At 38.8% G+C, this 17846-nt stretch overlaps 2 protein-coding genes and 1 long non-coding RNA gene across 3 annotated transcripts; 1 reads left to right on the plus strand and 2 right to left on the minus strand.

The window, feature by feature from the left end:
- The first annotated feature begins 64 nt into the window (after positions 1-64).
- LOC103340521 (uncharacterized) lies at positions 65-7575 on the plus strand. The gene is given in 19 exon segments (XM_089043621.1): positions 65-652; positions 1098-1617; positions 1771-2031; positions 2135-2226; positions 2597-2806; positions 2887-3291; positions 3807-3934; positions 4027-4120; positions 4228-4284; positions 4621-4746; positions 4894-4962; positions 5124-5237; positions 5444-5605; positions 5762-5890; positions 5995-6096; positions 6200-6279; positions 6464-6613; positions 6915-7437; positions 7439-7575. Coding segments are annotated over 19 exon segments (3780 nt in total). The 5' UTR covers positions 65-148; the 3' UTR covers positions 7493-7575.
- Positions 7576-7838: 263 nt separating this feature from the next.
- Positions 7839-11028, minus strand: LOC103340519 (nudix hydrolase 20, chloroplastic-like). The gene is made up of 9 exons (XM_008243939.2): positions 10618-11028; positions 10464-10528; positions 10200-10380; positions 10010-10090; positions 9441-9566; positions 8905-8984; positions 8578-8693; positions 8332-8452; positions 7839-8020 (listed from the first exon to the last, which is right to left on the minus strand). The coding sequence occupies exons 1-9, from the start codon at positions 10990-10992 to the stop codon at positions 7951-7953; spliced, it is 1215 nt and encodes a 404-aa protein (XP_008242161.2). The 5' UTR covers positions 10993-11028; the 3' UTR covers positions 7839-7950.
- Positions 11029-11409: 381 nt separating this feature from the next.
- LOC148914584 (uncharacterized) lies at positions 11410-17422 on the minus strand. The gene is made up of 6 exons (XR_016122986.1): positions 17119-17422; positions 15842-15938; positions 13205-13280; positions 12702-12864; positions 12531-12610; positions 11410-11959 (listed from the first exon to the last, which is right to left on the minus strand). It is a non-coding gene; the product is annotated as an uncharacterized LOC148914584 (long non-coding RNA).
- Between the last annotated feature and the right edge of the window lie 424 nt (positions 17423-17846).

A 17846-nucleotide genomic window follows, 5' to 3' on the forward strand; every position in this document is an offset into this window, starting at 1 on the left:
CTAAGTGGGCCCGGCCAACCAAATTCACAAACATAACTAACGAATCCTTAACTTAACTGTCACTCTTTTCACTCTCGACGCTTCTCCATAAACCCTAGCTATAACTCCTGAGTTCATTGAAGCTAGGGTTTTTCTGCAACTCCCCAACATGGAAGACATCGAAATGGACGACGCCTACACTCTCCCCCTAAGCGAAGACGACGACGACATCTGCACCTCAATCCTCTCGCGCTTCAGCAACTCCACGCGCGACGACCACCACCACCTCTGCGCAGCCATAAGCGCCATGTCTCAGGAGCTCAAAGACAAGAACATCCCTTCTACCCCGGTCGCCTACTTGGGCTTCGCGTGCTCTTCTCTTGACGGCCTCTCCTCCCAGCCCGAGCCTCCCGCTCACGTGATCGACGCTCTCCTCACAATTCTCTCCATTGTCTTTCAAAAAGTCTCGGCCGCAATTCTCATGAACAAGTCCGAGTTCCTATCGGAGCTCTTGGTCCGTGTTCTGCAGTCGTCTTCTTTGACGGTAGGTGTAGCCGTCTCAGGGTTGAAATGTATATCGCATCTGCTCATCATCAGAGGCCGTGTCAACAGGTCTGATGAATCTTCATTGTACGGCTTATTTTTGAGCTTCATTACTGATTCTTGCCCTAAGGTAAATAGCTCAAATTTGTATTTGTCCGTTCATGTTGATCGATATTTGTGATGTAGATTATAGGGTAATTTTCACTTTGAAGTTTACTGAGTTTCAGCTTTGTATCACTTTCATAGCTCCGTTATGGGAGGTATGTCTGATACTAAAATAAATATGCCACTGACATGAAAAAAACTTGATGTATAGAAGGCTAAAACTCCAACCTAATAAATTTAAAAAGAAATTTATCCTAGATTCTATAAATGTAGTTATATATAGTTTAAATTATACAGCAAGATCATTGCAAATTTGTTTGTTTGGTTCAAACATATCATCATTGCGCATGGCAACAGCTGGAAATTTATTGAAATTGTGCTGGGATGACTGATTGCTAATGTTTGTAACGAGTTTTAGGTGTATCCTAGATAATTTACTAGATTTGTATGCCAATTGCACTCTAAAACAGGTGAGAAGACAATCACATTTGTGTCTTCGTGATGTACTGCAAAGTTTTCAAGGATCACCGCTCCTCGCCCCTGCAAGTGAAGGGGTTACTAACTTATTTGAAAGGTTTCTTCTGCTTGCTGGTGGGTCAAATCCAGATGCTGGTGAAGGACCCAAGGGAGCTCAGGAGGTCTTGTATGTTTTAGATGCTTTGAAAGAGTGTCTTTTTCTTTTGTCAATCAACTACAAAACTGCCGTCCTCAAGTACTACAAAACTCTCTTGGAACTGCACCAACCACTTGTTACGAAGCGCATAACAGATAGTTTGAATATACTTTGTCTCAATCCAACTACAGATGTTTCTCCTGAAGTGTTGCTCGATCTGTTATGCTCATTAGCTCTTTCTGTCTCCACAAATAAGACATCTGCCGATGGGATGACATTTACAGCTCGTTTGCTTGGTACTGGAATGGCTGAAGTTTATTCCCTCAATAGGCAAATATGCGTAGTTAAACTCCCCACCGTATTCAATGCACTCAGAGGTTTGTAATGTTCTTCCTCCATTGGCTTTAGTTGCATACATGTTACCTTCTTATACATTACAAAATCCTCCCCCAAGTTCTTGTTTATATCTGTTCCATTGTAGAAAGCAAGACTCAAAAAAGTACTGTGGTGTTTTTCTTTGAGTATGACAGATGTATTGGCATCTAAGCATGAAGAGGCCATACACGCAGCGACAGACACATTTAAGAGTCTCATTCATGTTTGCATCGATGAAAGTTTGATTAAACAGGGAGTTGACCAGATTGTAAAGAATGCAAATATGGATACAAGGAAGTCGGGGCAAACTATAGTTGCTGAAGTGTGTGCTTCTATTGAAAGCTTACTTCGTTATGATTACAATGGTGTCTGGGACCTTGTATTTCATATTGTTTCAGCAATGTTCGATAAATTAGGTATTACTTTTGCTGTATCTGACTGTTTTCCTCTTGTTTGTCACTTTCAATGCACTTACTACCTCCATTTCATTTAAGAGTTGTAACATCTGTTATCATACAGGTGTATACTCTTCTTATTTCATGAGGGGTACACTCAAAAGCTTGGAAGATATGGAGAACTTGCCTGATGAAGATTTCCCTTTTAGGAAACAGGTCTTTTTCATATTATCCAGTTTTAAGAGATGAATACTGTTACTTGTCATTATCTTATAGATCTCTATATTTGCACCATGTGGCTATCTCTATGAGGAGAGCCATATTTCCGTTGCATTGCTTTGATCGTGGATTTCTGGTCAAATATTGCAAACTCATAACATATGTAAACCTCAGATCCAAGTCTCTATCTATAGGTTTGACATCATAATTAACTAGGTCCACCGTTAATATTTACTAGTTTTTTGGTTGCAGGTCAAACTCTTTATTTATTTTTTAAGATTATTTGGAAGCTTCTTGTGTGATGTGTCTATGTTTACTCTCAATTAGTGCAGCAATTACTGATATAATGACTTTATTAATATTATAGCTGCATGAATGCCTTGGATCGGCTCTTGTTGCAATGGGACCTGAAACCTTTTTGGGTCTTATACCTCTTAATTTGGAGGCTGAAAACTTAAGTCAGGTGAATGTCTGGCTCTTTCCGATACTGAAGCAGTATACTATTGGTGCACGTTTGAGCTTCTTTACAGAGTCAATTTTGGGTATGGCTAGAACGATAAAGGAGAAATCTAGAAAGGTATTGAACAGTTCATACTGATGGAAATGCTAGTTGATTATTTCAGATGGAATTTTTTAGTTACATCTTGTATTTGGCAGCTTGAGTCACAAGGACGTACTTTTTCATCAAGGAGTACAGATGCACTTGTACATGCTTTGTGGTCATTGTTACCTTCATTTTGCAACTATGCTTCCGATACTGCTGAAAGTTTCAAGGATCTAGAGCAAGCCCTGTGCAGTGCCCTTAAAGATGAACCTGAGATTCGTAGAATTATATGCTTGAGCTTGCAGATTCTTATTCAACAAAATAAGAAAACTGTGGAAGAAATGAATGATCTGGCTTACAGTGAAGTAGGTAGTGCCAGACATAGAGCTTTGGCTAATTATACCCCTCAGGTTACAGCAGATAACCTAAGCGTGCTCAAGTCATCTGCTTGCAAGTTACTGGATGTTTTATCAGATGTCTTTTCGAATACCACAAAAGATGATGCAGGCTGTTTGCAGGTACTCACACAGATGTTATATGCCTGTCTTGTAGTGTTTGTCCTGCAAAATACTTGCAAATTGGAATTGATTTTAAAATAGTCATGAATTTGTGAGTTTGCTACTGGAGTTACAGCTCCCCTATGAACCATGCATATTCTTGTTAAAACCAAAAAGTAATGAGTATTCCTGACGCATTCTTTTATGCGAGAAAGAGAGGAGGAGAAGAGTTATCTCTTTATCCAATGTACTAGGTACCTGGTAATGGATATTTTAAAGAACTTCAACATAATTGAGCAATAAAGACACGGGAACAAAATGTGGTGGAGACAGACTCTCTATAAGCTCCAATCCCTTTTTACAGTATCACCCTTTTCTACTCTTCTTTCCTCTGCTTCCCCTAACATTCTTGTCTTTTTCAATACTCAAAAATAGACCATTATCTTTGATATATGTTTGTACTTTAAAAAAGGAACTTGTTAATGTGGCTCCAATTTCTGTGAAGTTGAGAATAATTATGTTTGCACCGTTTACAGTCCACAATTGGCGAGTTTGCTTCAATATCAGATGAAGAAGCTGTGTCAAAGTGTTTCAAACATAAAAGGACACAGCTTTTAAAAGAGGTTACGAAAGCAAAAGATTCTAGAGATTCTAATTCCAACCGGTATACCATTTTCGTTTGTTAAGTTCTTGATTTTTATAATTTAATTTTGTGGAATTTCTGACATTACATGAATTCTTCCATCTTAACTGCAGGGCACAACTATTTGACTTGGCAGTTTCATTTTTACCTGGTTTAAATGCGGAAGAGGTTGATGTTCTATTTGGTACAATAAAGCCTGCATTACAGGTTTGAAAGGGTTTCTCTTCCGTCTGGCTATTTTGTTCACTTCTAAGGGATCCTCCAATGCTTGAAAAAAGAAAAAGTTTCACTAACTAAGGGCTTCCTGACTTCAGGATGATGAAGGCTTGATACAAAAGAAGGCATACAAAGTTCTTTCAATCATTCTCAGGGTACGCAATAGTTAATGATTTATATGCTTTGAATTTTATGAATTATCTGTTAAATGCTTCCATTCTGCGACCTGAATTGTCATCATCTGTCAGTGGAAAAACATGATTTACTGGTTGTAATTGATTTGTTTTGCGGCTAATGTCGTAGTTAAAGAAGTGATGGTCACAGATATCAATCATAATCTTCTGGAATACTCATGTTTTCAAAAATATGAAAAAGGAGAAACAATAAGATGAAATTATGTGCTGCTGGGGCATCACCTACCCAGGTTACCGTGGTGTTTTTTTCTTTTTTTTCTTTCCCCTAATGGATCTCTTTGCTGAATGTATGGTCAGGACTGTGATAGGTTTCTTTCATCAAAGCTCGATGAATTGCTTGACTTGGTGCTGCCTTCTTGCCATGTTTCAGCTAAACAGCACAGACTTGACTGCTTGTACCTCCTAGTAGTCCACCTTTCAAAGGTATCCATAAATAAACAATACCTCAATTTTTAATTCATCTAAGATTCATTCCTTGTAGCGTTAATTCTTAAATTATTGGGAATAAAGTTTAGGTTCAAGTTTCGTATGTATGCCATTCAGTACCTAAGAACTTCGATCTTTTTGTAGAGCGAGGCAGAGCAGAGGCGGCATGTCATCCTAAGTTTCCTGGCAGAAATAATTCTTGCACTTACAGAGGTAAAGTGGTTCATCAGCTGGAATATCTGGTTTAGTATGTAGTTTTAATATTCCTGACGGATAAAATTCTTGCACTGAAAGAGGTAAAAGATCTTGCATGCCGTGGCTTCTAAACTTTATAATTGATATGAATTGTCAATGAATTTTTTCTTTCAATGCAGGCTCACAACAAGACAAGAAATAGAGCTTATGATATCCTTGTCCAAATTGGGCATGCTTATGGTGATGAGGAGAAAGGAGGGAAGAGAGAAGACCTGTTGAATTTTTTTTACATGGTGCTGAATATTGTTTCAGACTGCTCAGTTATTACAGCTCAAATTTACTGATACTTCTATTGACTAGAAGTCTAACCTCTTTTGCCCCCTTCCTCCTTTTGATTATGACTGATTCAATCATCTTTAATTGCATTCCTCTTCTGTGAACCAGAGTAGAAATTCATATATAAATATGTAGCAAGTCTGAGCTGATCTTATGGTCACAGGTAGCTGGGGGCCTGGCTGGTGAAACTCCTCATATGATCAGTGCTGCAATGAAGGGCTCAGCTCGGTTGGCTTATGAGTTTTCTGATCTTGTTTCAACCGCTAGCAATTTGCTTCCATCAACATTTCTCCTCCTCCAGAGAAAGAACAAAGAAATAATTAAAGTATGTTTCCCTCTCTTTTAGATCAGCATTTTGGAGTTATTTAATTATTTTGAGTTAACTGCTTAATAAATCATTGTGTGATTTGTTATTTCAATTGATCTTACATAAATATTTTCATTAATTTTTTATTATTCGTTGGGCTTTTCGTTACTGCAGGCTACTTTAGGTTTCTTGAAGGTATTAGTGGCCAAATCACAAACCGAGGGGTTGCAATCGCACTTGGAAAGCATGGTGGAAAGCTTGCTGAAGTTGCAAGATGCTACTAAAAACCACTTCAAAGCCAAGGTTGCTTCCTTCTTGCCACTGAATTTCGACGTCATTGAATTCAGTTGGTTTGATAACTTGCCCAAATTCTTATCACTTGCTGGTCAAACCTGAATTGATCTCAGGTTAAGTTTCTTCTAGAAATGCTAGTCAGGAAATGTGGGCTTGATGCTGTTAAGGCTGTGATGCCTGAAGAACATATGAAACTGCTTACCAACATACGGAAGGTCTGTTGACACACGTCTTGGTAGAATGAAAATTTCCAGGGTAGTCACTCTTTTTATTTTTCTTTTCTGATCTTCCTTTTTCATTTGTTTATTGAACACACAGATCAAGGAACGGAAAGAGTGGAAACTAGGTTCTAAATCTGAGGAAGCTAGATCTCAAGTTTCCAAAGCAACTACATCCAGGTCTCAGTCTTCCACAGTTTTAAAACTAATAAATGCTCGAGCACAACACATACTTTTGTGCATTTTTATGTTTTATTGTACACACGTGTATGTTGCCTATGAAGCTTTATATGATATAAGCTTCAATTCAGCTTCTCCTCGGCTATGTTTTGTATCTTTCTGTTATTTTCTATCTTGTTTTCAGGTTAAGCAGGTGGAACCATACAAAAATATTTTCTGATTTTGATGATGGAGAAACTGAGGATAGTGATAAAGATTATATGGATGCCAAAACAGTCTCGGGCAAACGTCGCAAGGCTTCCTTGCAGCTCAAATCCAAAGCATCTTCATTACGGTAGGTTGTATTTCATGTTCATATTTGGTTGGGAATGCTTAGCTTATTATACTATATATGCATCTTCCATGATAATCTTAGTAGCTGGAAATTTGGGTAACAGGTGCTCCTGGATAGTATCTGATGGTCTAGAAATGTTAAAACAATGATTTGATAAATAAACACGATCCATTTAAAGCAAATTTATCCAGTTGATCATCTAGCCTGTGGTTCAGTTGGTGGTTTTGTTTGCCATTTTTTGGAAGTTGTACATCATCCGATGCCTGAGATAAATTAACACAATTGTTTGTACGTAATACAGCAGACGAACAAATAAGAACTTGCTTGATCAACTAGAAGATGAGCCACTTGACTTGCTTGATCGGCAAAGAACAAGGTCAGCGCTTTTATCATCCAAGAATTTAAAGCGAAAAATGGAGTCGGATGATGAGCCAGAGATAGATGATGATGGGCGCCTAATAATTTGTGACGAAGCAGAATCGTACAAGAAAAAGCCATCCAAACCTCAATCAGATGCAAGAAGTGAAGCTGGTGGTAGTTACTTGTCTGTAGACTCAAAGAAAACACGCAAGCGGAGGAAGACATCAGAGTCCGGGTGGGCTGCCACCGGCAAAGAGTACACGAGCAAGAAGGCTGGTGGGGATTTGAAGAGGAAGGACAAGCTTGAACCGTATGCATATTGGCCACTCGATAGAAAAATGATGAGCCGTAGGCCGGAGCACAGGGCAACTGCAAGAAAAGGGATATCTAGTGTGGTGAAGATTACAAAGAAGCTTGAAGGGAAGAGTGTTTCAACTATTCTCTCCACTAAAGGCTTCAAGGTTTAAGAACAAAAGTAGAGTTCAGAAGAAACGAGGTAGCAAGAAGAAAACTAGGTGAAGGCCCCTTTTCATGGGACTACTTGGAACGACACATTTATGGGAAATTTATATTGAAGGTTTTTTTTTTTCTTCTCATATAAATTACAGTAATTTTCTTGATTTATTAATTCATATTGTTCCTAAACCCTAAGCTTAAGGACCCTTTTATGGGAAAAGATTTTGGAAACCACAAAAGGCTTCAAGAAACCATTTTATCCAAGGTAATTCTTCGGTATAGCCGCGCGGTTATACTGAAGAATCGGGAACAACGCCGTAAGAGCAGCTATTTAAATATTCATATTTTTAAGGTATTACAACGTCGTAGACCTTTTAAATATATGTCTGCATTTGGGAGAAGAAACAGCTTGTATAATTTTGGGAGCTTGTATAATTTTGGGAGAAGAAATAGAACCGTTAAAAAGAAAATTACAATTAGGCAGTGCCAAAAAGGATTTTATTTTTTTATTTTTTATACAATTACGAACAATCACCACTCCTCAAACTTTGTAGTAGATCCAGGTATCCAAAGCATTCGGGCCTAATGTACCTGCATTGATTAAAAACAAACATCAGATTTTTAGAAGGGAATCGCAGGTAGGTGCGTTATGGTTCATTAAAATAAACTATTGTAGGTTTGGTCCTTTACCATACAGTAAATTATACTACAGGTTGATCCAAAGTGGGAAATAACTTATCCTAAAGATGCCAGAACCCAGAACTAGGGTTATAGGCAGATGATGATGATGGCTATACATACATCATCACCACATGCTTCATTGTCAGGTAAGCTTAACAGTCAGTATATGTGAAAAGAAATGTATCTAAATGTATGAATTTTGGTAGTAAAATTCAAAATACCCGTGTCGAAACAGGAAATCAATGATGACAAGAGAGCAATTTGACTTGAAAAATTGTGTCCTTCGTATAATGCTTGCAACATCCGTCACAGGGATCAACTTGAAGCTCTCCACCTCTCCATCTGTCACATGTTCAATAAGGGGAAAATTGCAGATGGTTTAGGATTAAATGAAAGGTGAAAAATGACAAAGCTGAAGGCAAAGTTTACAACTAATATAGGTAAAAGCGGAGCTCCAAGGGTCTTACCTTGATTCTTAGGCGTGAAACTCTCAGGAAGTTTTAAATCATAGCAAAACAAAACATCCCTTTTGAATCTATACCCATCAATGTCCATATATGAAACAGCACCAACTGGTATAGCTCTGTATGAGAAGCATTGCCAAACCCATCACTCAGCGTGTGTAAGAGAGATAGAGAGAGAGATGGAGAGATGGAGAGGGAGAGATTTTGCAATAAAAACAATTTCTAAATTGAGGCAGTGAGTTAGCCAAATAAAGTTCAATTTCATAGCCAAACAAGGCATGCCCTATATAAGATAATATACTAATAATTTAATGGTTAACAAAAACTTACACACTAGATATGGAACTGGGTATTCCGGCTTCCTCTTCACATTCCTTTACAACATTGTCCCCACATGCAACCCCATGAGGCTGCAATTACAAACAGGGGATACATAATAAAATTCTAGCTCAGAAATGCATTAAGATCATTGCTAACTAGAAAACAGGCTTAACGAAGAAAGGACTGTATAAACTTTATCATTTTTTATAACTTATTTTCCAAGATTAGGAATCAAGAAACCTGCCAATTGCATTTGCTAAGCTTAAAGTAGGCCTCTAAATATCAGGCAGGGAAGAACCACTTGCTCTTCCACTTGCCTCAGATTACAACCATAAAATCCAGCCAGTTCTTGGTCAAGTATTTTCACCAATTACATTGACAGTAAAGTGCACCAGGGCCGTCTAATCTAGGAACATGTCATGTAATAGAAGTTACCCTAGCTGCCAAAAGCAAACTAAACTATAGCAAGCTCCCTTTGACAGCCTGAATACTGATAGAATGGAAACTAAAATGCCTTAAAAGGAGTTGAGAGGCTCGTTACAAACCAGTCCCCCAGCAACTAGTTGATCAAGCATCCCTGGATAAGTGGTTTTCTGTTGACTTCTCTTCCCTATCCATAGAAACTTCTTCCCATCCTTTTCAACATAGCCATTCATTTGCACTCCATAAGCCTATTCCAACAAGAAGTATACATAAAAGAAGGTTAAAAATGAAAGTTGCAAGACAATCAAATGAACAACAATAAAAGAGTTAGCTGGCTTCCTACGTGACCATTGAAAAAGCGACCAGACTAATTTACCCTTCAATGCTACCACTGAAATTTCTAACCCTACAAAAAATCTTATATTCCTCTCTAGCCAACACTATAGCGCACAGAGTCACCTCCAAAACCACATTATCAAGCCCTTTCACAGAACCTCCATGTCGATTTAATAACAAACTACAGGCACTGCTAGATACATGGCACCAATTAATCCAATGAGCCAGTTGCCATTTATCAGGCAGATTAATATAGCCAAAATGACTTGCTAGAGATGCATCAAAAATTGATTATAATTCACTGTTTAATCATCTAGACCAAGGTAAAAAGGTGGCACAAATCGCAGAAACAAACCTTTATTCCAAAATAAGGAGCAGCTGCACGTTCTAGAGAGAAAAATATGGGTGCTCCAAAGGATGATGTCACAGGGTATAGCTGATCCCAGATAACAAAACTAGTGTTAATAGTTTATACTGTTCCAACAATTGGGGTGAAATTAGGAGGACAAACATATAGGATTTGATTCAGTTAGCACAAACAGTACCTCATTCCTTATACCTGGAATATGTTCTTCCCCTAAGCTTTTGATTACATCTCCCACCGCTCTCGTCCTGTCCTCAGCTGTGCTCAGCGATGAATGCAAGGTTATTGAACTGCCATTAGAGTTTGAATTTTCTGGTGGGAAAGTAAACACGTCCTTGAAACTGCGTAAATTCTCAGCAAAACTACAGAATTGGGAAAATTATTCAGTGCTACACCTATATCTGAGCATGAAACGGGTATATGAATTCACGGAATTTGAGCTTACCCTTTGTGAATGTAACCAACGATTTGGTCCTCAATTACAAACGAAAGGAACTCAGATTGAGATTCCTGCAAGCAGTTTTAATAAAATGTGGAGTGGAGAGATAAACAAACAATTGGTCTGTTTGGCAGCTGAGAAAATGTATTGTATAACTTACCAGTCTGCGATTGCAGATTTTGATCTTTTCCCAGTAGCCCCTGAGATCTGAAGGGCCGTCGGAAAGAGTTTCCGGTTTAGATATCCTAACGACGTCGTCCCAAGTGAAGACATCATCGTCGGAGGCACAAGTGAGAACTTTGTGAAAAGCTTGCTGGGTGGAACGAACTGGGAACGACGTCGTAAGAGCCTTGGGGAAAGCGCGGAAAGCTTTGGCGGTAAAGCGGAAGGCCAGAGAGTCGATGAGTCCGTGAGAGAGCTGAGGAATGCCACCGCTGCAGGCCATGAGAGCGGGTTCGATTCTCATTTTACAAGATATCCTTTTGTTTGCTACAGTACTCACCAATTGGTTCGTGTTGTTCGCCTGTGTGAACATAAATTAAAATGATTCGGTTGTTTGTTTGTTGCTTTGTCTTTAATTAATGACCCCAACTAATGCCCCGTTAAATAACCATTTTAATTGAAATGGTTATCAAACAGGCCTTGAATTTACTCGGTATGTATCTTAGAGTCGGAATTATTGAATTTAGATTTGAGCATTTAAAAATTGCAGGTGCTAAAATTCAACTAGTTCATTGTATGTATGATCGCATCGTAGTGCTAATATGTTGTTACATAATTATTTGTTTCTGGGTTCCAAAGGGTTTGTTGAACTCCCTTCACATTCTTCCTGGCAAGAAGCAACACTTGGGATGGGATCATTAAGCTCCCTATAATATATTGAACTGGGTTAATTGCTGCATCCACCCAATTTTTCCCCAAGTCAAATGGGCACAAAAATTCCATCAACAACTTTAAAACAACCTCATCAGGAGGCATATTGGCATACTACAGGTTCTGATTAAGTTCATTGAGGGCAGAAAAGCAAGGCTCCATAATACCCTACATAAATAAATGAAACTTGAAAGGGAAGTCTACGACTACGCATCTCACTCATCATCAGCTTGCCACAATCCTGTGAGGCCATCATAATGTCTGTTGTACAACCAATACAGTTCTGCAGTTTGCATCTTCCACTAAAGTAAAGAGGGGTTACACACTTTCAATTTATAAGACTCCGGACTAGTTGACGGTCTAATTCTCCAGGGCATTCGCATGGGTTGGTTTATTGCACTACCAAACCTACTATGTAAGGAATCCTTTAGTGTGATTGACATTTTGTTCAATGCAGAGCCAACTTCAGCAAAATCAAAATGTTGTTCCTCCAAGCTCTGCTTAATCCCATAATCCATTCCACCATCATCATCACCCGCAAAAGCTTCGCAAACATCTTCATTAATGGAATCTTTGTCATCATATGTAGGTTGAACCATTGACCAGAAAATGAAGTTTGGCGGATGTATCTTTGTACAGAGAAAAAATTAGTGTCAGCAAGGCATTCATCTAAAACTACAAAAAAGAAATGTGGACGTGAACAGATCATCAAACAAGACACTTTGATGTAGGGACTTATTTGTATTTCCCAAGAAGGGCTGGGGTGTCCCAAATTTTCTGTTCAAAGGAATGCATTTTCACAACTAATATTATGACGATTCCTGTCCATTTCAGGCATCTGACCAGAGTTTTTCCAATGTTACATGTGATTTTAGGGAGAAAGGAAACTCCTAATACAAACCTGTCACTTTTATTTTGGCAGGCATGGGTTAAATGGGAACAAACATGTCAAGCCTTTCAATCCCACCAAAGTCCCTTGAAAGTTCTGATTCCAGCAGGTAGTCGTCAAAATTGATTTTCTCAGATGTCATGAATAAACCAGCAACTAAGTTGAATTTGGTCTTTGCATACAAGACTTCAAATTATACAGTACTAAGTAAGTACTTCCAGGTACTTCAAATTACTAAGTTGTATTTGGTCTTTACAAACAAGACTTCAAATTATACAGTACTTCCAAGATAAAAACATCACATGAGTTACCTCTAGTGGTGCAACAGCTCTACAGTACCAGCTGCTCCAAGTAGGCGAGCAATGATGGATTTTGTAGAGTTCACTCTCAACTGTAAACATTAGAGTAGAGATGCTATCAAGCATGGGAATACATACATGACAGTAAGAAAACAGAAAATACATGTTATGCATTTTGGTTACCTCAGGATTTTGGCCAAAACAATGAATAAGAGCATTATACTCTTTGAGGTCTCTGGGCTGTCAGCCGGTGTGGATGTAGCATGTGCGTTGATGTGACGAACATATTCCCTAGACACTCCAGACTGAGCTAATGCCTTTTCGATGCAGAGAACAACATCAGCGCCTGTTTCAGAGGACATTAATAACAGATTATTCTACAATGTGATGTGATTCAATGAAACAAAGTGCAAGGTGACTCAGGATTTAAGTATTAATTAATTACAGCAATAAGGGTACTTTCATATCTCTTAAAAATCAATTGGCAAAAAATCAATAAACAAGATTTGATTATTTTCACTTCATGTTCTTAAATAATGAAATTTTATTTAGTGTAAATGCACAACAAAATAATGAAACTAGTAAATCAACAGAAACAACTTAAAAGAAAATTATTTTCTTGCTTACTCAGCTCAGCAAAACAATGAGAAAAAGAGAGTGATAGTGTCAAAGATAAAGCATATTACCATCATCTCAGGCAACCCCTTGGCCAGCAGCTGTGCTGTTCGATGAAAGTCTCCAAAGCCTTGCGCCCATGGTTGGCTGAAATTGAAAAGGAGAAGAACAACGTCAAGGTAGAAATTGGCTGAGAGTCAATCCTCGAGGACGTACTGTCCCACTTGCCTATGAATCTATGTTGAGGTTCTAGGTGGTATGCAAGAGGTGGCTCTCCCTCATGAGAACACCTAGTTTCATGAAGCTGCACAATCAACACTTGGGTCTCCAGATAAGGCCCAAGTTTCACTTGCTGCTCACTGCAGTCTCTGAAGCCCAACCAGAGATGGTATTTTGTTGCATAGAGCTGGATCCGGTAAAAAATACAACCCAAACAGGTGAAATTATGACGGTTCCGCACAATCTTATTGAAGGAGAAGTAGAGAAAAATGACTTGCCTCATAGTTTAGTTAGCTTTTACTCTCAAGTTGTAAATTACTTTGTATGCAGTTTTGGATCTATTGACGTGTCGTATCGGGTAGATATAGTTAACTCGTATACCCTAACCATGATCACCCTTCCGGAGGGTCCTCAAATGTATCAGCGATTCATAGGTCCCTGAGAGTTTATGTTATCTGACAGTTTCGAACAAAACGAAATTGTGTTTCATTTCGGATATGATCTACACCACTAGCAATACAAGGTGCTACAAGCCCAATGGGCTTTCGAAAAGCCATGGAGACGTCCGTTCAATAAGAAAATGACATGGCTTGGTGTTCTCGATTTCAAACTTGCCATCTTTACTTTGGGCTCCAAAGAGTGTAGGGACATCACCGACTCAGCTAATCTCACTTTAACCCCGACAATTGCGTATCGTTTTCTATCAAATCATTCAAACAATGGTTTATTCATCAATGGGAGCATCTACTGGCACCACAACACCACCATTTTGGCATTTGATGTCAGTATGGAGGGGTTTACATTGATCACAATGCCCGACACATTTAACCCTAATTTTCCTTTGGTTGAGGTGGACGGTTGTGGATCTGTAATAGCGACTGACATACATCGCCAGCCAAGGTTGTGGATTCTTAAAAGCATTAAAAATACACATGTTTGGGAGATTAAGGAGGATGATTATATTACTTGTTGGAGACGTACCAAGGTAGGTTTGGACCATATGAGAGCTTTGTTTGAAATAACTCAAACTGAGATAATGTTGACAATTGTGCAATTGGCCTTTTTTACTACACATCAAGAAGTGCTACGGTTGAAGCTTCTGGATATGCCCCACCAGAATACTCCGCTCAATCGAGGTCATTTTGTTGTCACATCTTAATTTGCTTGGCTAGCTTGCTAGTTTATCTTTTTTTAGGCAGCAACATTCATTACTTTTTCCACATCTATGGAATCCACATACCGGAAAAGAGAGCATAGATGTGGAAAAAGTAACGAATGTTGCTGCCTAAGAAAAGATAGACCAGCAAGCTTGCCTCGCAAACTAAGATGTGGCGGCAAAGTGACATCGATTGGCGGAGTGTTCTGGGGGGGCATATCTAGAAGCAACCGTAGCACTTCTTCATGTGCAATCGAAAGGCCAATTGCACCATTGTCAACATTATCTCAATTGGAGATATTTCGAACAAAGCTCTCATATGGTCCAAACCTACCTTGGTAGGTCTCCAACAAGTCATATAATCATCCTCCTTAATCTCCCAAATGTGTATTTTTAATGCTTCTAAAATCCACAACCTTGGCTGACAATGTATGTCATGTAGCTATTACAGATCCACAACCGTCCACCTCAACCAAAGGAAAATTAGGGTTAAATGTGTCGAGCATTGTGATCAATGTAAACCTCTCCATCTGACATCAAATGCCAAAATAGTGGGGTTGTGGTGTCGGTAGATGCTCCCATTGACGAATAAAACCTTGTTTGAATGATTTGATAGAAAAAGATACGCAATCGTCGTCAAAGTGAGATTAGCTGAGTCGATGATATCCTCCACTCTTTGGAGCCCAAAGTAAAGATAAGCAAGTTTGAAATCGAGAACACTAAGCCATGTCATTTTCTTATTGAATGGATGGCTCTATGGCATTTATAAACCCATTGGGCTTGTAGTACCTTGTATTGATGGTGGTTTAGATCATATCCGAAATGAAACGCAATTTCATTTTGTTCGAAACTATCAATAACATAAACTCACAGGACCTATGAACCGTTGATACATTTGAGACACCGGAAGGGTGATCAGGGTTCGGTATACGGGTTAACTATATCCACCGATACGACACGTCAATAAATCCAAGCGCATACAAAGCAATTTACAACCGAGTAAAAGTTAACTAAACTATGGGGCAAGTCATTTTCTCTACTTCTCCTTCAATAAGATTGTGCGGAACGGTCATAATTTACTGTTTGGTTGTATTTTTATCGGATCCAGCTCTATGCAACAAAATACCATCTCTTGAGCTTCAGAGCTGCGATGGCGCAAGTGAAACCTGGGCCTTATCCGTAGACCCAAGTGTTGATTGTGCAGCTTCATGAAGCTAGGTGTTCTCGTGACAGAGAGCTACCTGTTGCATACCACTTGGAACCTCATCATAGACTTCACAGGCAAGTGGGACAGTACATCCTTGAGGATTGCCTCACCACAGCCAATTTCTACCTTGACATTGTTCTTCTCCTTTTCATTTTCAACCTCCTCATTCTTCTCCTTTTCATCTTCAAAACTGTACAAATGCTCCTTCTTATCCATGTTATCTCTATATAAAAACAGAAAGAAAAAAAAAAGAGTAAAAAAAATATATATATATATATATATATATCATAAATGCAAAATTAGGATATGAAAATATCAATATTGTAATACATTTATTCTATAAATAAAAAAATCAAAACTAAAAAATCATTAGGATCAAACCTATCCCCGCCAAATACTGAAATATGAAATAAAAAGCCCTAAAACATCCTCCTTCACTCCCTCCCACCTAGTACCACACGGTTCGGGCGTCCCTGTCACTTGTGGGGCAATGTTTTTGAAGGCAACTGAGTTATCCGAATACATCAATATTCTTGAAGGCAACCAAGATGTTCGAAGACATCAATATTTCCGAAAGCAACACAATCCAATTTCAAATCATTTAACACATATATAAAAATAAACATAAACATATCACCAAACATTTAAAATCAACTCAACCCAAATCCACACGATAATACATAAATATAACATTTCAAAAATAATTAATAAAACTCGCATAGCAAAATATCATTTTAAAATCAAACAACAAAACCACAAACACCTCCTAACCAATTTGTCCCGATTAGGCCAACGAGGCCCGTGGGCTCACGACCTCCGATTTCCAATCCAAAAGTTCATATAGGTCCAACAACGTCTACTAAACAAGTCACAAAGGTTTGGTTTCGATTGAGTGGTCGGATCTAAGCCAATCGCACAATCTAGATCTGTAAGTTCTTACAAAATCCTAGAGGTACAAAGAACAACATAAATGAAATTGAAACCGATATAACAGTCTGAACCTATCAAACTCGAATATCGCACAATAAGTGTAATATCCGTTCGATAGTTAAACGGTAACCAACTTCAAATATGAGCGTACAGTTGTTCTCAGGTCGACGTGGGAAACATTTTAGGACGAAATGGGCCGCCATCCGCCTCTGGCAACGGTGGGTGTTTTGAGAGATTTTTTGGTGACGGAAAATCTCCAAACCACCGGCCAATACCTATACCAATGCGTTCAGACTAACAAAGGGAGCAACTTTTGGTCTCGGATCCCGACCAAAAAGTTACCGGAGCTAGATGAAATCACGGCCAAACCGTCGGCCCTATATGGGTGTGCTGATTGACTTCTAAAACTCCAAGATCGATCCAAACCACTTATATAAAAAGCTAGATCACGAAAAAAGGATGAAGAATCATACCTCACTCGACGGAAACGGTGGCCGGAGTCGTCGGAAACTGCGTCGGAAGCTTCGAAAATGGTCCACATTTCCAGTCATTCCAGCCGAAATTCCTTGGGTTTTTGAGCTGGAAAAAGGGATGGGTTAGATAGAGGACGAAGAGATGAAGATTTTGGGACCGGTCTCACCTGAAAAGGTGGCCGGAGTTGGGAGAAATCGCCGTCTAGAGCGGCTGGTCCGTTTGCGCGAAGAGAGAGAAACGAGAGAAAGAGAGTCGCGCTGGACGCGAGAGAGGCATTTAAATTTTAACTTCGCAAAAATTACGGTTGTGTCACTACACTTCCATAAATCATAACTTCTTCATTTCAACTCCGATTTGGGCCCATCGCGTGTCTACGAACTCGTGAGCTCAAGCACTACATAAATGAACCAAGAAAATTTCCAAAACAAGCCCCAAGCAAAAAGTCAACTCTAAACCACTAATTAAAGTCGTCCTTTCACTTTAGAATTTTTGAAAATTAATTTAAATCTTGGGACGGGATGTTGAAGCGTCTCTTTGTTCATCATTTTTTTGCCAATTGATTTTCTCTATTGATTTTTAAGAGATTTGAAAATATCCTTGTGGCTGTAATTAATTAGTACTCAAATACTGAGTAACCTTGCACTTTGTTTCATTGAATCACATCACATTCTAGAATAATCTGTTACTAATTTCCTCTGAAACAGGTGCTGATGTTGTTTCAGAGGTT

The sequence above is a fragment of the Prunus mume genome, linkage group LG8, assembly GCF_029339155.1.
Source record: "Prunus mume cultivar Tortuosa linkage group LG8, ASM2933915v1, whole genome shotgun sequence".
NCBI lineage: Eukaryota > Viridiplantae > Streptophyta > Magnoliopsida > Rosales > Rosaceae > Prunus > Prunus mume.